The sequence below is a fragment of the Carlito syrichta genome, unplaced genomic scaffold (genome assembly GCF_000164805.1).
Source record: "Carlito syrichta isolate Samal-C Ts95f unplaced genomic scaffold, Tarsius_syrichta-2.0.1 Scaffold307206, whole genome shotgun sequence".
Taxonomy (NCBI): Eukaryota; Metazoa; Chordata; class Mammalia; order Primates; family Tarsiidae; genus Carlito; species Carlito syrichta.
Window position 1 is genome coordinate 103203 of NW_007251302.1, and position 20939 is coordinate 124141.

At 35.9% G+C, this 20939-nt stretch overlaps 1 protein-coding gene across 3 annotated transcripts in view; it reads right to left on the reverse strand.

Annotated features, from left to right (window-relative positions):
* Positions 1-2822: 2822 nt before the first annotated feature.
* The window catches only part of LOC103266501 (T-cell receptor gamma chain C region 1), a 70718-nt gene continuing 52601 nt past the window's right edge, over positions 2823-20939 (reverse strand). Inside the window, exons 3-6 of one of the 3 annotated variants that reach the window (XM_008064140.1) lie at positions 17627-17692; positions 8817-9146; positions 5129-5176; positions 2823-2965 (exon numbers count right to left, since the gene is read on the reverse strand). In XM_008064140.1, coding sequence (XP_008062331.1) covers positions 2823-2965; positions 5129-5176; positions 8817-9146; positions 17627-17692 — 587 coding nt within the window. Of the gene's footprint in view, positions 2966-5128; positions 5177-8816; positions 9147-13264; positions 13324-17626; positions 17693-20939 lie in introns of all 3 variants that reach the window. The other 2 variants (XM_008064141.1, XM_008064139.1) reach the window with 2 other exon arrangements.

Sequence of the window (20939 nt, forward strand, 5' to 3'; positions counted from 1 at the left end):
GACTTTGATTAACATAATGGGGAAAATTAAGTATTATTAATTGTGGCCTTCTTGATAGACCAAAAACCTTACCAAAATAACAAAGTCTATGAGGGAAAAAAATTGAGAATAGTGGAGAGATTGCATGTTTGGAAATATTTTGAGAACAATTGCATTGAGATTTTCCTTTTTTATAGTTGACAAGCATATAGAGTTTATTTTTTAGTTGATGAATGTATGGAGTTCACTAGTTCTGTAATGCCTATTGAGACATGAGTTTTTATGTGGAACTGTATATGCCTAATTTTTTTTGTCATAGCCTGTTCTGGTATTTATTTCATCCGTCCATGTGCTGTGGACTTTAATCACAACAGTCCTAATGATGAATGGGAGGTCTGTTGTATAAAAGTCTTCCCAGCATGAAAACCTGTCAGGCTGGCCTAAAACCCTCTATAATTATATGAACAGCCCAGGAGCAAGGGAGGGAAATACAGAAAGGTAAAGAGGCAGTTCTGTTCATGAACCCTCAGCCCAATAAGGAAGAAAATTTTCCTGTTTTCATTGAAAGTAAAAGTATCCTGTTTCCACTCTGGAAGTGAATAATATAGAAGTTGAGAGCAGAGCTCCTTCTTTGGTTTTAATCCCATCTTGTTTCTTATTAGTTTTGTGGCTATGGGGAATTTTTTCTTAACCCTCTTTACCTCAGTTTCACTACTTGTAGAACAGAGCTAATTGTACATATCCCCTAGGAGTCTTAGAGTTAAATGATTAACATTTAGACTAGTATTGGATACATAGTGAGCACTATACAAGTGACTGCTATTATTACTTCATTAGGTTGCTAATCACTAAATTTGTAACTTCAGGTCAAAATCTGAAATTATTTCATTGGAACATGTTCTTCTAAAGATGGGAAAACAGGCAATATGGGATGATTAATAACAAATCACATAGCTAATTAGAACCAGACCAAGTAGCCAGGGCTCTAACACTTTGAAGTGTGACTTTTGGTCCAGTAATCTACCACACCATGTGGCCTTTCTATGGATGGCAGTTGTGCTGGGATGGAAAAACACTGGACCAAGAGGGATGCATAGCCTACCTCCTGCCTCAGAAATGCACCTGAATATTCCAGTCTCCCACAAGGTGACTCTGAGGACCTCCAGGCTCATTCAGTGTATGGAAGGAACTGGGATGTCAGAATGCCATAGATACCCATAGATCACCATGAATAGTCCAACTATGCCTGAACTTCATTTCATTAGCACCGCCCAAAAAAGAGCAGTTGCAAATCTAGGATACACACTAAGTAAGGCAGGATTTTCATCCTATTTATAACTAGGGGAACAATTATGGTGATTCCAGAGTAGGTCACAGTTTTATCTGTGGCCTGGTTTTCATAAAAGAAAAAAACATAGATGCACTCACATATCCTTAAGAAAACTCACATGAACTCTTTGAGTAAACTTTAAATAAAGGAGCATTGCATGGTTTTGTTTTTCCCAATTGGAAGTGAGTAAAAGGAAAGATGTGATTTGGGATTGAAATGTGTGTGTGTGTGTGTGTGTGTGTGTGTGTGTGTGTGTGTGTGTACAGAGATACCTAGCTTTAAATTATACTATTACTTTAAAAATAGTGTCCTTGAATGGGTAACTTAATCTTTCAAATCTATAAGCTGTGGGTCATAACTGTACCTGGCTCAAAGGGCTCTAAGAAGATTCATGATTGCTTGGTGTATAGTAGAAACTCACTGAGTCTCTGTTCCTCCCCACCTAACCTCTGCAGAGAGGTAAGAATAGAGATCACTATTAGGGCTTTCATGTGTGTGTGGCATCTACTGTTTGTAGAGGTATCAACAGTACATGATGACGCTATTGAGAACTTACACACACCAAGTGTTAACTCATCTAATCCACGCAAGTCTGGGAGACACGGCATTCTAGCTTCTGATACTAAATACCAGACCCATGCACTCTGGGTCTAGAGTGCAGGTGCTTGACTCCCATCACACTGCCTCTCTGGTGCTCGTGCAACTTTCCTAGGGATATTTTGAGGACCAGGAATCACAGTGCCTGCGAAACCGTAGTATAGAGCTGAGCACACACAGGGCAGGTCCTTTTAGATAGTGTCTCATTGCCATTGGAATGTCCCAAACCAATTGAATTTGAAACTGGTGGCCTTTAAAAGAGAAGCAGAATGGCTATTTCATTTTGCTGTGTCTCCTCTTAGAGCCAGAGAAAGCATCATAACCACTCACTCAGAGAAAGAACTAGAAATGGGGTATCAGACCATTATTAAAACCAACACAGAATCCCACAACTCATTTGTTATGCTGATTCTTACCGTGGATTTTCAATTCTATCTCATCAAATTAAAGTACACGTAGACAAACATAGGCTTTTGATTTTTATTGGTTGCACCTATCATGAAAAACACAACACAGAATTCAAATAGCAAAGAAGGCCACTTCGGGGTGTGTAAAATGGAAGACTTTCAGGCAGTTACCTGGTTCAGGACACTAAAGGTCAAGGCTATAAGCTGCAGGCTGTCTACACTGTATTGAATGATGTGATAGTCTGGGTTGGCTGGTGGAGCTGTTGAAGACTGAAGAGGATGGTACTAAAGGCTTCCATGGGCTATTCCTTATTCTTATTGTTTCAGGGTGAAGTTTTCTCAGTTTGCCCACTGGTTTGAAAAACCACTATACAATAATTACATAATGGACTAATAGACATGGAAACTGGAACAGGCCAAATCAAGAAAGAAAACCCAGCAAGATCCTCAGCAGATATTTAGGGACAATAAGCAATGAAGAAAGGATGAGCTCTTTGAACCACTATCGGTTATGATCTCTCTCCACTGCTGCAGACAGCTGTTCTTCTAAGCAGACAGAAGGCAATGATGGCCAAGTAGACGGCACTCTTGAGGAGCAGGAGGAGATAGGTGTAGTATGCAGAGGTTTCTGTGAGCTGTAGCCACAGTGCATCTAAGAGAAGTCATTAAATTAGTATCACCCATACTTTTGACAGCACAGGACATATTCATGGGGAAAGGTTCACAAATACTTATTTCTGATGATCTGCATTGAAGTGATATCCCACCACCACCAAAACCTAAAAGTAAACATCTACCGCTACCACAAACATCAAGAGCAAGATGACCCAGAATTCAGCATGCAAGTTGATTATCAACTTCTGCTAAATTCACATAGAACATTCCAAAGTATTAAAATGCAAGGTCATATTTTTAAATAAATGAGTACTATGATGAAAAAAAGGTATTTTGATGACTAAGTTTTAGAATGTCTTCCCCCCTCTATGTCTCTAAGTAATAATAATAGGTAATATTCATTAGCCAGTAACTAAATGTCAAGCAATATTCTAAGAACTTTGTATGTAAAGCTTCAATCTTATTTAATCTTTTTAACAACCTATGAGAAAGAGGCATATTACTTTCATTTGCAAATAAACTGAGGACACTAAGTAATTTGCCTAATGTCATGCATTTAATAAATGCCAGAACCCAGATTTCAACCCAAGCAAGCTGACTTTATAAAACAAAGCACATTTTTATCTACTATGTAATTTCAAGTGCAGCAAACAACACCTCAGATATCAAAATTAAGCATAAATATAAAGTTAAATTGCTTATTTAGAAGCGTCTGAGCCATGACACATTGTGCATGCAGAGAGATCTCTAGGCAGGGTACAATCCGTGGAAATTCGGTGGTGTTTACAGCAACATGGGTGAAAGATTTTAGTGAAGAGGGCATTATAGGAAATGGAAGAAAGTCATTAATCCAAATTTGCTGAGATGTTAAGTGGTTGTGGCATACTCGCCTGTTTTTCCTAAATGTCTCTCATTGTAGCTATGATATTGTTGGGTAATTTATCTTAATATCCTTTGAAGTTTTGTAAGAAATATGAGATGTCAAAGAAAAAGTAAAGACAATGGTGGTGAACCAGGCAGCTACTCAGAGCCACAAAGCCTAGGTTCTTCCCATGGAAAGTTTCATTTTACATGTGTTATCTTCAAAAAGTCATAACTCCAGAATCATTAGTCTTTAGTGTGGGAAGGAATCTTAAGAAGTGATGTGTTCATAACTCCCTACCCTTGGTCAAGTGAGGTGTTACTTCCCCTTCCTGCCTGGTGTGGCAGTTGAAGTCCAGAGGTCGCATGATATTGGAAATAGAGGAAAGGACAGCAGGGCAATAGAGCCAATGCTTCTAGCCACATTTTTGGGGCATATAGAGAGAGAAAGGACCAGAAATCAGTACTTATTCTGTGCCTGCTAAATGAGATACCCTACACTAGACATTTCACATGTGTGCCCTTATTTCTTCAATAACTGTGAGTTTGGTGTAATAATTATTGGTTGGCAGATGAGAAAAATGTTACTCATAAAATGTAAGTTGCTTACCCAAATCCATGCAACTAATCATTAACAAAACTGGGATTAAATCCAGTCAGTAGCACTCTGAAGCCCTTGTACTCACCCATCCCCACAATATGTCTGCTATAACTCAGGGCCTTGGCTTTGAAATTTCTTGCCTTAAGACTATCATAGAGAAATAATAGAAAACTTAGTAGGTATATGAACTCTTCCTTTGATGACCTGATTGGAAACCCCAGATCTAGCCATGTGACATGTATAAGGGATTTAAATAATTTCAGACCCCTTACTTAAGAGGGACTGTAAAATGAGAGAAAAAAATATTGACCACCACAGGAGTATCAAAAGGATTAAACAAGAAAATGCACGCAGAGTACAACCCAGGGCCTTCTGTATAAAAAGCACTTGGTAAGTACTACTCCATGTTATTAGCTACTAGCAAGGACCAAAAATTAAAAATAAAACCTTTAGAAGCAATTTGATATTATGATTTTCTTAGCCATTAGAAATAAAAGACAAAATTTGTTGAAATAATTCAGAACATATCACTGTACCATCTAATTTAATAGTGATCTGCCACCAAAGCCAACAATTTTCAGTGTATAATAAACTCCTAGAAAGTGATATACTAATTTAAGGTGTCACTCAGTCTATTATGCAACATCCAACCCTGGAAAAATTCATTCCCTGATTTTTCAAGCCAGGGATGATCAAAAGTTAAGGTAATTGGGAGGCCAAGAAAACACAAAAACTTACAGTTTGCATCTTTCAAACAAGATCCTTTAGGATCAATAGTGGTGACAACTAGAAGAAATGAAAGCAATTATTAGTCAATTGTTCATGCCCATTATTTGATAGGGTGGTTGTATAGGTTTGTGTGTATGTGTGTGTATACATGTGTATACCTATGTATGTATACAAATAAATATATGTAAAATCTGTCATCAGAAAAACAGGAGGACAATTATTAAAAATATGAGCCCCAGAACTTCAGAAATAATTGGTCTGATTCTGTGTAATTCAGTAGATCTAATTCATGTGTTATGTTTCTGCACGTGAAGATGAAGTTCATAAAGGCCGCATTTTTTCCTTTTTTATCACAACTAGAGTGGAACATGCAAGACCATCTGGTTTTCCTTCTGTATTTGTAACTCCCAGCACGGTGCCTGCTGCAAGGTACATTTTTGAAAGATACTTGTTTAATAGAACAAGTGACAGCTTTACAGTCTTCAGCCCACACTGCTGACGTAAAGTATTACTAGCGAAAAGAACTTAGTCAATCCTTGGATCCACAACGGAATCTTACATGTTCAAAGGAATCTGGCTTAGAGAAATTTCTCATCTAAGCAGAGGAAAGCAGTCCTCCCTTTCCAAATCATCCAGTCTCCCTAATTTGTACATGCGACTTTCTGGAGCAGTTGTGTTTCTGGGCAAAATGGCAGCAATATTACTAAGAGTTAATACCCGTTTAAACGATCGTCACTGTGCCAGGCACTATGTTACATGTTTCCCAGGCATGATCTTGTTTCATTTCCCAAGAACGCTTTACTTTATGGATGGCCCCAAGTGAAGAATGAGGAAATGAAGCTTAAAAGAGTGTAGGCAACTTGCTGTGAGTCATGCCAGTGATTGGCAGAGCTGCATTCGAAGGGTAGCTGTGGGAGATTAAAAGAGGACACGTGGAAAGTACTTCGTAAAAGCCATCCATACAAGTAGGTAGAAAATAACATATGGAGAGACAACATAATTCTACCACTATATACGCTAAGAAAATCTTATCTTAATTATTATCTTAATTATTATCAACAAATGGCCTTTTTTTTTTTTTTAAGTTATAGGATCCCAGCATTTCAGTGTTAGTCGTTCTGGGGAAAGGTAGACCAAGTCACATTTATAGTTCTCTAAATAAAACCTGAGGGAAGAGTTGACTTTATCTATGATGCTAAAAAAAGGCAAGTCTGTATATAATTTTATTAAACAGATGAAAAGAAACAGTAGAAATTGTTGTTGGCTTAATCCTTTTTCTACTGTATGTGTTCTTGGGTATGAATCTAGTGTGCAGTTTTATTCACTCTATAAGTTCTTTTTGTGTATGTGCTTCAAAATATGAATTTGAGATATAGGTTTTGGGCAAGTCCCAAGAATTAAAATGTTAGTATAGTCACATTCAAATGTTCAAATGTCTTCAAGAACTTACTTTAATGGGTCTTAAAAGCCTTTCTTTTCTTTAGGCAATTTTATTCATTAAAAGATAAGTGAAAATCACTTATCAGCATGCATTAAATGAAGTAAAGAGAATAGAGTAACAATTCTTCATAATAAAATCTATATTCATATCCTCAGTTCTCGCTCAAACTTAGACCAGATGGAGGGTCACAAACTTAAACTGCATTAGTTTTATCTCCCATTCAACATCACTTCATTGATTTATGCTTCCATATTACATTTTTAGCTTTTATCAAAAAAATTTCTAAGAAACACCATTAGAAATCTGGTATAGAATTACATTAATAGTATTCTCCTTACGTTGTTGCTATATGATGCCCATGAAAGACATTAGTCTTAGAGTTTAGTGTAAAGTAAAACACATCATAAAACTGCAGCTCCTCTTCTGTGTGATAGTCATTATCCTGGAACTTACTGTACTTTTTATTTTTCTCAGATCACCAGAAGAATCAGAACCTAATTGGACACTTAAGCACTGCAGCAATATTAACCTTATACATTGCACACTTGCCTCCCCTTTGTTTCTTAGTGATGGAAATAGAAAATTGGGGCTGTTTTTGTAGTTGCACTTTAGTTAGTTTTAGGAAGGACTGTAAATAAATAGAGTAAGTACATGAATGAACACATCCGTGCTGTATTTTCAAAAGCAAGCATTTTCCCTGGCATTGTTTCCTTTGTCCTCCATCATAGCACCAGGAGAAAGTCAAGGCAACTATTCAAATTCTATTTGACCACTGCAAGAACTAAGTGTCCGAGAGGTTAAAGACTAATGTGAGAAATCCGTACTGGTACAGAGCAAAGGTCTTCCCAAATTTTGAGATGTGCTTGTTCCTCATTGATTAAAAGGGCTTGTTAACCATGGGAAAAAGTACAAAATGAGTCCTTCCCATGGCCACTCTGTGGCCTTTGGATTGTTATGTTCATACCCAAGACACACAGTGAGGGCCTGGACCCATGGGTCAGGGCACTTTCTGCCTTCTGCCCAACTGTCTAGGGATGTACAGTACCTGCGTCAAAGAGACTCCTTTGAGACACAATGCTTGAATCATGAGTGACCCTGAGTCATTAGGAAAAGAGTATATTCTCTTCATTGTAGTGGCATCCTCCTTGAGATAGCGACTTGTCTTCTTCTATTCACTACATTTCCACTAAGCCTGGCATATGCTACTGGCACAATGAATATTTGTTGAGCTGTATTTACTAATAGCAAGAAATGCATTCATTATGCAGATTAGAAGTATGTTTGTACACATTAGCCTCACCAATCTTTAATTATGAAATTAAACCTTATGGTGGTATATAGAATAAAAATCTGTAAAACCCAAGGCCACCATAAAACTGGAGCAGCCAAGGCTATTCTATTTTTTGTTGAGCCATGCCATTTTTTATTTTTCGAGTTGGAGTATTACGCTGTTGCCCAGACTAGTGTGTGGTGGCATGATCACAGTTACCGCAGCCTCTATCTACTAGGCATAGGCGATCCTTCTGTCTCAATCTGGCAAGTAGCTGGAATCACAAGCATGCACCAACATGTCCAGCTAATTTTTTTATTTACTGTAGAGAAGAGATCTCACCAAGTTGCCCAGGCTGGTCTCAAATCCCTGGACTCAGGCAATCCTCTCACATTTGCCTCCCAAAGTGCTGAAATTACAGATGTGAGCTACCATGCCCAGCAAACCATGCCATTTTGTCAACTATGAACTCATCATATGTAGCAAGATTGAAAAATGAGTGACTTTTCCTGGTTGGTAGAACACGCCTAAAAAGACCTTTAATTGTTCTTATTTCCCAATAAAGTCATCAAAAATGGGACCTCTAAGCATTTATCATGTGCTAGGTTACTAGTTGCTTTCTTGTTGTTTCCTTTAACCCACATAACAATCTTAAAAGTAATCATGTGACATTAATATTTGAATGATAGAACTGAGGCTGAGAAAGCTTAAGTAAATTAGTTAGAAAAACAATGGGCTTGGGGGAAAAGTCTGCATCAGGGGTTTTATCTGTGGGAGAAAATAGAATATCGGTTAATTTTTTTTTCTCCGAAGCCTATGCATATACCATTTTAATTCTAGTGGGACATAGCAGGGCATTGATGCTACTATTAAATGTAGCAACTCAAGAAAGATCTGCACTTTTAATTAATATTGACAGAAAAAGTGAGATATTTCCTTTCAAATAAGAATTCTTGGAGGTTATGATTGTATTTGTATTCACCTACCTTTCTTTATTGGAGGAAAAATAATCTCTTGATCAACTCCTCCTTTATTATGCTCGTGTTTGACGATACATTTGTGTTCTTTCTCCATTGACTTTCCAGTTACAGTTAACCAACTAAATTTCATGTATGTGTCATTAGTCTTCATAGTATTTCCCTGCTGGGATTCCAAAACCTTGTTGTCATTCTTTTCTTGCCAATCTACTTTAATAACATCGGGGAAAAAATTCTGAAGAAGACAAATATATGTTCCAGCCTTATGGAGGTTTGTTTCAGCAACTGAAGGAAGAAAAGTAGTGGGCCTGGGGAAATTGTCAGCACCAAGGGCTTTATCTGTGGAGGGAAATGGAATATCAGTTAAAAGGCATTTTTATAGAAACACACACATTGCATGGTTAGGAACAACCTAGGGCCTAACAACAGGAAGAATAGTTGGGCAGCGAGTTAGTGTCCGCCGTGGCCTTTCATCCATGACAGGCTCCAGCTACTTATTATTGGGCTTATTTTACAGATGTGAAAAGAGGATGAAGAAATTAAGAAACTTCCCAAAAGTCACAGCTCTTAAGTGTCACCTGACCTTTTTTTTGCTCTGCATGTGCTGTGATGGAGTGTGATTTTTAACTGCCTTATACCAAGTCCTCCAACAATCAAAAATGAATTTGTCTTTTAAAATATGTTTTGTTTCATTATAGTGGAACATGTTTTCGAGGTGGATGGTGAGGAGCAGGGTGAGGGAAGAGACTAGGTAACTTGAATAACCTCTCTACAGATGAGAATCTTTGGTCCCTTCTGAAGTGCTTCCCTTTCCCATCCTTTGTAACTGATGTTCTCTTTGGCCAAATAACACATGTTCTCATGTGTAATCTCACTCTCATTTAACTGATTCTGGAATGCATAGTGTTTATCTTTCTTGTTTCCCATATGAATAAATATCAGGAGGGAGTTAGTTCGCTAGTTAGTTAATTCATTTGTTTGTTTATTTATTGATTTATTTGAGTCAGAGTCTCACTGTTGCTCAGGCTGGAGTGCAGAAGCACACTCACAGCAGGTCACCGCAGCCTCCAGCTGCTGGGCTCGGGCAATCCTTCCACCTCAGTCTTCCAAGCAGCTGGAACTACAGGTGTGCACCACCACACTCAGCTAATGTTTTGATTTATTATAGAGATGAGGTTTGTCAGGTTGGCCAAGTTGGTCTTGAGCCCCTAGGCTTAGGTCATTCTCTCATCTTCGCCTCTCAAAGTGCTAGGATTATAGGCATGAGCTTTATTTTTATTTCTAACAGTGTACTGTCACCTTTTTAAAATTAGGAATCTATGTGTACTTACCATCTATCGAGTTGATCTTCAATCAGCTTAGTTGATGAAGCTAAGAGTTGATCAAACTAAGCATGTATCCCATGCCCACTTCTAGTTAACTTCTAACTTTCTATAACAACTCCCTTTCACATGTATACCACTCCAAGTTTTTGGCTAGGGTAGTATTTAGAACTGTACCACCAAATTATTTACAATGTCTTGAATTTAGAAGCAAAATATCAACATTTCCAGAACATCTATTAAAAATTTTTGTTGATATTTTCAGAAATGCTCTTGGGTTAATCTTATCAGCTAATATACTTATCACAGTTTTATTTTGTTTTAGAAAATGTTCATCAACAACATTTTGGAATTTCATTTGAAATTTAATTATGGTTAAGAATACACCAGGGGTATATATTTTATGCTTGCTTTAACATAAATTACCCTACTATTGAGAAGATCTCTATATATCTGCACATCCAAATTTTGTCCTCAGTGTTTCTCCCACAGTTTGTGTTTAGCCAAATGCTTTTTAACTGTCTTGGAGCTCCATTATTCCCGTCATCTTAATCTGCTGAATATAGTGTTAATATGTAATTGGTGTAATGCTAAAGTTATGGGTCCAAAGTTTCCTACAAACTTAATGTCAAAATATATAACAAAATATCATATGTTTACAAAGGCATATCACTTGAATCTGGAATATTAATTGATTATATATTTATTTTTAATCTAATAACTGAAATTACAAATGTTAGAACTCTTTTCAATATTAACTCCAATTAAAATTCAATGCTTTGGGCTAGTTTGAAATTGGTTGAAAAATTCAGCAAGCAATCTCTTAGGAAAAGAAAAGTAGGAATTCTTATTTGAGAAGAAAAAGATTATTGATGGTTTCTGCCTGTATAGCAAAGCTTCTGATTTTATATAAAATTAGTAAACATACAGTAATATTAAATTTTTGAGCATACTACAAATATAATTAGGGCATATTGTACTTATTTTAATTTCATGCATTTTTCCTTTAAGGCAAATAATTTTTAATTTTATTTTTATTGTTTTCCATTAAATCTTTCCATTCTAAGCACAAACAGTATTTTATTTATTATAGTAGTAGTGTATATTTCTACAACCATATCATTTATTTTAATTGAAAAAGTGTATTACCAAGGAAAAAATTAATTTTTAACTCTACATTATATTTACTTAATTGTAGTCTCTAATCAACATATTAATGAATCTGATTTTCATCTTAAGAACTTGTGTTTCTTCATGGGAATATTTCTCATTAATGGTACTACAAAAATTAAAAATCAAATGATAAACCTGGAAATTTTCTGTACCACAGCATTCATTGCTTCTTGCCCCTTTTCCTTAGCTAGATTCTTTGTTTCATCTTTTTCAGGATAAAATAACTCTTGAACTTCCATAACTTTCTCAGTACAATAGTTAACTAAGCATTTAATAGCATACTTCATTATATATGGTAAGCGCCTATCTTCTGGATCATTATATTGCATGATTTTCTAAAACACTACTTTTAAGATGTACTTGTTTAAGGTGTTTTCCACAGTCAAAATGTTTTTTTCATAATGCATAGAATGGCAAACATTCTATTTATTGGGATAATAAATAGGATTCATGTATTTTATTTATTTTAAAAACCTGTCCAATTCATTCATGTACATTCATTTACATAATAAAATAGCACTTTTGAGTCAAATTCCCTAAGTTGTTTGTACTTTATTAAAATTCAGCAGTATGAATTCTGTATAATTTGCCAAATACCAACTACATTTTCTTTTTTTTTTGAGTTGGAGTCTCACTCTGTCGCCCAGACTGGAGTACAGTGGCCGCTCCCGGCAATCCTTCTGCCTCCGCCTTCCAAGTAGCCAGAATTACAGACATGCACTACCATGCCCAGCTGATTTTTTGATTTATTGTAGAGATGAGGTCTCGCTGCCCAGGCGGGTCTTGAACCCGCAGGTTCAGGCAATCCACTCACCTCCCAAAGGCGCAGGGTTACAGGCTGAGCCACCGAGCCTGGCTACATTTTCAATTGAAAGATATTCTAAATCTACATAGGTTGCTTAAATGTTCTCTATTTCTACTTGTTTCTTTCATTAAATAAATAGCTATAGCTGTTTCACATTTAAGTGTGGATTTCAACTTTATGACATTTCTAACTATATTTAATTAACTTTACATCTTGACCACTTAAATATGATCAGAGCCTAAACTTACTAGCTCTAAATTTTAGGGTCAATGAAAGTTGGTATTAGAGATGATATCAATTAAGGTTAAAGGAGTAAGATTTAAAGCACACAGACCAACAACAAAAATAAAAAACTAAACATCTTAATGTAATTTTTCTTCCCAAGTGATGAAAAATTCTGCAAAAAAGTCACAAATACACCTCTAAATTCAATCTGTGTGTGTGAGAGTGGATGCTAAGGAAACCTACCATTTGAGCAATTAGAAGGGCAGCTGAATCCTCTGAAGAATTTCTGCTCTGTAAATGTTACTGGCTGAAAACAACTCTCCCTACTGGATACAATTCTCTTTACGTTTGAAACCAGAGAATATTTGTTGGGCACCTATTATGTACTGGGCAATGTGCCAAGTACTTTAGTCACACTAACTCATTCAATTCTCAATAACCCTGCTAGGTTCATACTGTTATCCCATTTTATGGACTAGAAAACTGAGGCCAGAGGATAATCTTCTAAGTTCACTAAGCAGTAACTGGTGAAGCTGAAACTCTAGGTCTGCCTGACCCCAGTATCCAGCCTCTTTCATAACACCCTTGACTATCAGAGAAGGAAATGTGTCCACTTGGAGTCTATCACAAACTTACCTGTAATAATGAACTTTGTCCCAAGGCCAAGCATCTTAATGATATCATTGCATACATTAGACATGAGTACTTTATAGAAGTTCACATGTATATAAAACCAATCCTATTGTAATATTTGTACAATTTTGTCTAGGTTCTCCTTAATATAAACATTTGTTTTAAAGTCTCTCCTTAGATTTCTATATCAAATCTCCATCATGGTCCTCTTTTTTCTAAAATTCTTACATTATTCCAATTTAATCATTTCTTGCCTTACCTCTATTATGTTGGAAATATTGTATTCTTCTGATACCTACCTGTGACAACAAGTTTTGTTCCACTACCAAAGAGTTTCCTATAGTAACCCACAGTGATTCAACGTGTATCAAAAACTTTAACCTAACTTTGTTTTCCTGAATTCTTCAAATTTTAGTGGCAATATAATGGCTAAGACTCTCAAGAAACCAGGATTCTGGTCATCTTGGTTCATTTTTCTCGTAACAATTCTGTTGCTGAACAAATAAAATAAATTAATGTTTTTGATGTTTCATCTAAAAGCAATGTGAGTGTAAATCCATTCAACTTTGCTACCAGTAGTGAAATAAGACTCAAATGAAGCAATATGTAAAAAGCATTTTGATTAAAAATGCCATAGAGGTTTTACTATAATGACAATCACTATCACAGCCACCATCATTGCTATCATTAGCAATTTGTTTGCTATGATGTGTGCTTCAACATGACATTTTAATCTCATAGAACCAAACTTTGCCCTTCCTAATAGAAATTCAACATTTTGGAGTTGCAGTTCAATCCATGGCAATTAAGAGGGAAGAGTCATTTCTCAGTTTCTCTGGTTTGCATTCCATGTTGCTCTAACGTGCCTGGATTTTCAAAACCATGATCACAGGAAAAGTGCCTTTCACACACCCAATCTTTAATAGGGTATCATCTGTCTTATCTGCCATCTTAAGACAATCAAAGGGATCACTGGTAAAAGTCTAATATACGCAGTCAGTATATGGAAATTCTTCACTTATGTTGCCTAAAACAAATGTCTCTTTTCCCAGTCAATATATTTGCATTCCATGCTTTCACTAGAAAGTCAGCCTCAAAATGACTTCTATCCAGCTCCTGCGAAAGTCCTGGCTTAGCTTTGAAAGCAGAATGGCTAGAGAAATGCTGGGAGTCCTGGTCCTCACATCCATCTTGCTGTTGTCACCTGAGATCACTAAATAGGATCTACTTTACCATGTCTGCTGAGGGTCCCATCTGCTCATGACATTAAATGTTCTGGTGCAGACCGGGCTCTGTGACTCAAGTCTGTAATCCCAGCACTTAGGGAGACTGAAGCAGGAGGATTACCTGAGCCCATGAGTTTGAGACCAGCCTGGCAACTTGATGAGCCCTCGTCTCTACAATAAATCAAAAAATTAGCTGGGCGTGGTAGCATTCGCTTCTAGTTCCAGCTACTTGGAAGACTGAGGTGGAAGGATCGCCTGAGCCCAGCAGGTCGAAGATGCGGTGGCAGTGAGCATGCCAGCCTGGGTGACAGAGTGAGACTTCAACTCAGAAAAAAGTTACGGTGCCCATAGCATTTATGTTTAATGATCCTTTCTTCCATTTTCCAAAATGGATGTTGTAGGCCATACCCACTCTTCACTTTCCTTCTAAAGGAATTGTGTACTGAAGTCCTTTTCTAATTTTATAATGGGAAAAAATATCAGACTTGAAAATTTGGTGTGCTTTTCATCAGTTCATAACAAGTTATTTATTCCATTTCCTTTTTCTCCTACCTTTGAGCATAAAATTTTACCCTGTGCTTCTTGCTGGGTATTCATAGATCTTTTTTCTTCTGTCCTTAGACTTTTTGATCATCTATTTTAATTTAATGCTCTGACTGTACTTGTGTGTTTTATTTTAGGTCTTCTCAAAAAGATTTTGGAAATTGGTACCTTACATAGATGATAAATCGTTTGTGCATTATTGTATGTTTCTCTTTTGGCCTCTGGGGTCGATTGTTTTATATGGTCTAGCTCAAATAAGACACAAGGGATGGAAAATAAGTTTGCAAATCCTAGACTGTGATAGAGACACAGATATGCTGAATTTAAGCAGATTAAAAGTGCCAGAGCATAAAAGAAACTTTCCCAAAATTATCCTTCACAATACAAGGGGTGCCTTATGGTGCAGTTTATGTGTAACCTCTCTTGTGAAAAGATGCTCTTCCAACACTGGCTTTCATCCAAAAATACTACCTAGACAACTTGTCAACATGAAATGAACTTAATTAATGTTAATTTTGGAGATAACACTGGTGAAAGAAAAAAAGTAGAGAAATTTAACGTGAATTTTGTCATTATTACTTTGGACCAAAGTCTCTGCAGATTTTACTAATTTCACACATATACAGAATAACAGAATAAATGGGAAAAATGCTTTCTTTTTATTTTGTGAGTGGATACTTATTCCTTGGAATAAAATATCCAGGAACCCCATCAATACAGGGATTTCAAAACAAACACTCAGACCTGAGATGACTTAGACAGTTGCTCTAAGGTAGATGTTTTAGATGAATGTAAAGGGTCTGAACAAATATTTTAATGAAATATAAAGGGAAAAAGGCAATATTTCTCAACTGATATTTGTATTGATATAAGTTTTAAATTTTTAGGAATAATCTGTTTTATAGGTTTGACTATTTTATCTATATCCCTATAAATTTATAGTTGCAAGTTGGGGGAAAAATTTCACATTATTATTATTGTGATTATTATTATTATTTTGAGTCAAAGTCTCACTCTGTCACCCAGGCTGGAGTGCAGTGGCACACTCTCCACTACTGCAGCCTCCACCTCCTGGACTCAGGTGCTCCTTCCTCGCAGCCTTCCAAGTAGCTGAAACTACAGGCATATGCTACCATGCATGGTTAATTTTTTGATTTATTGTAGTTACAAGGTTACATCAAGTTGCCCAGGCTGGTCTCAAATCTCTGGGCTCAGGCAATCCTCTTGCCTCTGACTCCCAAAGTGCTGGGATTATAGGTATCAGCCACCGTTCCTGCTAAACCTTTCATTTTTAAACTACTAGGTATTTCTCCTAGAAAATGAAGAATTGTCCTAGCAAATATAGTTAGGTTAATCATATTTTAGATAATATAGGCAGATAATATTTTGGATAATGCATATTACATTCTAATTACTTTTAGAAGCAGGTAAAATTCGTCTTAGACATAGAAAGCATTTTGCAAATTGTGACATTTATTATAAAGTGAGCTATAGAATACATGATGGTTATCTGTATTCCTAAATTGATTAAGACCTCAAATAGGTAGTAACTTGAATTCTGGAGAAGGAATTAATATTTCTGTCACCTGTTGAGTGCCAGGCATTGTGGTAGGTAAATTCCATATTTAATTTTATTTAGTATTTACAATATCCACTTGAAATAGATAATCTCCTATCATCATCGTACAGATAAGCTAAACTTCAAAACTTGCTCAGTTAACTGAATAACATTAAGGATATTTGAAAAGAATGTTCCTGAACTAGTGTGAAGTGAGAAAAACCAGATCCATTATTGTCTAGTATGATCCCAGCTTTGTGAAACAAAAATAAAATATGCATAGATAAAATGATTGAATAAAAATATAACAATATTAATGGTAAGAACATCAACATTGTATATTAATTTTTGGTTTATTTTTGTGTTTTTTCAGAATTTTCTATAACATATTAGCATTTTTATAACTTTAAGTAGTCAAAATGTACTTGTTAAAGGTCAGTTACACAGAAAATGGTAGCCCCAGAAGTCATCCAGAATCAAAGTCTTTACTTTTTCCTGCACCACACTTTCCTGAAAATCACCTCTCGGAAAACTTCTGAATTACACCTGTGTTACCATGACTTAATTTCATTGCTATTATTCATACTGAGTCAGTTGGAAAAACAGAGGATTGGAGAATAACTTTTTTAATTTATCAGTTCATTTCTTCATATGATCTGCACCACTAAGAAACCAAAATATATGATATCTCTTATTATTCCCAATGCCTTATCAACTTGAAAAGGCTCTGAATTTTTTTCAATTTGGTAGATCTAATAGGCTAGGAATATCTTTGTGAGATGTTTTTCCTCATTCTGGTAAAATTACATCTTGATGCTTAAGCTGATAAGGAGTACACAAACATTTTAGGCTGAATTAAAACAACAACAACACAAAAACCAACTAACTGCAACTTATGTCATTCTTGAATAGAGTCACACAGTGAAATAATTTAACATTTGATATTGACCATCCTGTGGCCAAATCATTAAATATTTAATACCTCTGTGACTGAATGACAAGTTTAGCAGATTGCACTTTCCACTAGTTATTTTTTTGAATCAAGTAAATAAAATATCTAACCTAAATTTATTTGCAAAACTTTCAACAGAGAGATACAAGTGGGACATAATATCTCCATCCTTTAGGAATCCACAGTGGCTCTAAGCTCCTTGTTAATATCTCTCATGCTAGGTTCTGCCTCCTAACGCCTGGACCGGTGAGTTGCCTGACATCTCTGGAGATCCCACCATGATGAGTGACCAAACCAGGAGGGAATCCTAGAATTCTGAGCCAGCACCTTCCTACCTGCCTCTTGTTCCTACTTTACGCTGCAAAAATTAAAGAAAACTTACCTGTAACGATGAGCTTTGTTCCAGAACCAAACAGCTTGTATGTTCTGCCATCAACTTGCCCACTACCTGAAAAGCCTTTATAAAAATCTCCCTTTGTGTTTGTTTTTAAATGGTGCCAATATTTTTCCAATATTTACATAAATACATAAAAATTGGTCCTGCTGACATTAAACCAAGACAAATCCCAAACAAAATCACAGAATGTAATCAGAAATCAGAAATTTAAGAACGAACTCCATTCTGCCAAGGTAATGATCTCTTCTTGCAGCACAAACACTGGAAAGTCTGATTCTATCTTTTCTCATCATTTTGCCTATATCATCTAAATCTCTTCCCTTAAAGAGTTTTCATGCATAAAGTCAGTTCTTTGTCTAGAGTGTCATTTAGAGTTAATCGTTTCTTAATTTTCAAAGAAACAATAAGATTCTTTTGTTTGAACATTTAATAAATGTGTATTCAATATTATTTATAGGTATCTGTGATGCATGTGCAAAGAGAAATGAGCATCTAGATTGATTTTAAAGAAACTTCTTTTCAGAATGCGACTCTCATTAACAGTGTAACAGATGAGTTGTTCCAAAATATGAATTCTTAATGATGATTTCTTAAGCTATTCATTCATTATTACAGAAAGTCTGCTCTTTTTGACTTGAAAATACTCATATAGTTTCCAGAGCACTGAACTAAAAAAATACCGTGCTGCTCATCAAAGGATCCTAGCTAGCTCTGGGTTCTACAACGTGCTAGTGCAACTTAGTACGGTGGCAATAGCTCCTTTACCAGTTTCAATATTTGTACAAATTTGATATCAGTACAGAAAGAAAATTGAATGGAATGCTATCAAAATAACTCATCATTCTATAGAAATACCCTAAGAATTATATTTTGAATATTTATTAAGTGCATATTCAATATGACTTTCATGATCTTTTTTAGGGAGAAAGGGAATTTCAGTATCATAATTGGAAGCAGAAGCATTGTGTCCATGCATGAGTAGTGATACAAATTGTGAACTGTTACTAATTAGTCGATTAAAGAGTCCATTTAAGGGGTCAAGCTACAGAAAAGGAAATTTTTAGAATATAAAAATGTGACTTAATGTTTCTAAATGTCACATAGGAGTCCAGATCGTGCACTTAAGAAAAGGTAAGTCTAAGTTAGCTCTCAAACTCTGCCACAATAACTAGTCATGCGACTAGTAAATGAACTTCTCTATGCCTCAGTTTCCTCATCTGTGAAATGGGAATAAGAGTATGTAGTGCTGTTAAGGAATGAGAGAAGGCATTGAAACTATTTAGCATGATATCTGGCTTTCAATACCTATTAGCTAGTATTCGTTTCTTCTTGAAGGGGATAATGTTGGGCCATGACACCAAATTCTTACTAAACACAACATATAGATATTATAAACGACTACACAAATTAAGAAAAAAAATGAGTTCATGAACCCAAGATCCCCCGCTTCTCTGGCAACCACAGAGCAAAGAACACTGGCAGGGTCAAGTCAAGCCAGAATCTAGACTTAAGCCACTAGGCTGGCAGCTAGTGAGCATTGGGACTATGTCTTGTTTATTCTTTTCTCCCCCACATCGAACACAAAACAACTGTTTTAAATAAATATGTGCTAAGATAATAAACGAACAAATGAAGTTGTAAAACCATGAAGACTTTTCTTTTTTTCCTTTTTTTTTTGAGTTGGCGTCTCACTCTCACCCAGGCTGGGGGTATAGTGCATGATCATGGCTCATCACAGCCTCCAACTCCTGGGCTCAAGCAATCCTTCTACCTCAGAATCCTGAGTATCTGGGACTACAGGCATGTGCCACTACACCTGGCCTTCAAGATTCTTTTCCTTGACCTTGGAGCTGAAATGGCTCATTGAACTTACACATTCTATTAAACTGGGCTATCTCCAGGCAGTATAATGAGTCATAATGGGATAAGTTTTGACTGATCTTAGCCTACCAACAAAGCAACTAGAGCAGTAAGAAGCGGAATATATTGACATCAATAGTAATCTGTTATAAGAATTAATTTTGTTCCTAGGGATGAGATCAAAAACAATAATATAGGTTTTACAGGTTATCATTAGAAAGGAACACTATATTACAACTCAAAGCACAGAGAAGTAATTAATACAATTCCACTGGCATGTCTCTCACTTAAAAGACCACCAAAAAGAGTATATTTTACCAATAATTTACACCAATGGTTTGCAGACATGGTCCTCAAAACATTTTAATTTTTAGCCCAAGTCTACCCTTTGTGTGTGTGTATGTGTGTGGGTGTATTCTAAAATTAGAATTTCAATCTGCTTATAGACAGGGAAGAGAAGAAATAATTTGCAAAATAGTTTTGTTTCCATAGTCAGTAGCCTGTACCTGCAAAATTGCTGTGAATATATTAAGACCAAGAATGTGACAGAATGGATAAATTGATTATTTTTTCTGAAAAAAAGGAATCTATCAGTTTTTTATTACTAAAGCAAAGATAAGGAAAAAAGTTACTTACCAGGTGGGATTACTATGAGTTTAGTACCCTCTGCAAATATCTTGATCCAGCCCTCACGATCACACTGGTCACAGTTTTTACAAAAATCTCAGCCTTCTAATCTTCATCAAGTGACTAGCAGTTCAACAATTTTGAACTGACAATTTGATATTCTGGGCTCCTTTGGAAGTCCTTGAATATAGGTTTGTGGCATTTGATGTTTCATAATTTTTCCACATAAATTACCTGCTTTCTACAAGGCAATAATTACTGAAAAGCACCAAAAGAGAATGAAAAGGATAAAGCAAAAAAAAAAAAAGAAGAAGAAGAAGAAGAGTAGATTGACTGGTCAACCCACTCTTTTCTGAATTACCAGAAAAAGTATTCAGAGAATTCTCTCTCTCTTTTTTTTTTTTTAAATTTCCAGGTGTTCAATTGTGTTGCAGCTACTCAGAGATTGCTTCAAAGAAAAGGCCCTTCTGTTCTCACGAACACCAGGGTCTCTCGGTTAGCAATTTGGGAATATATTTCTGAAAGAAGGAAGCTCTTTAGTAACAGCAAATGCAAATGTGCCAACCCAGACATACTTGAGAAATGAGAACAAAGGTCTCCATTTTCAAAAGTCCACTTTTACCATTCAGCAACACAATTTTTTTACCAGGGCAATTCCAAATAAGAAAATGTGTTCTATGATGACCTATTTCTTCTCTTGGAATAACAGAAGAAATTTGTAGAATTCTATCTCCCATGAAATAATAGATTCCTTATTTAAACTATAGCATGAAACAAAATCCAGTTCTCTGATATATTGAAAAACAAAGCC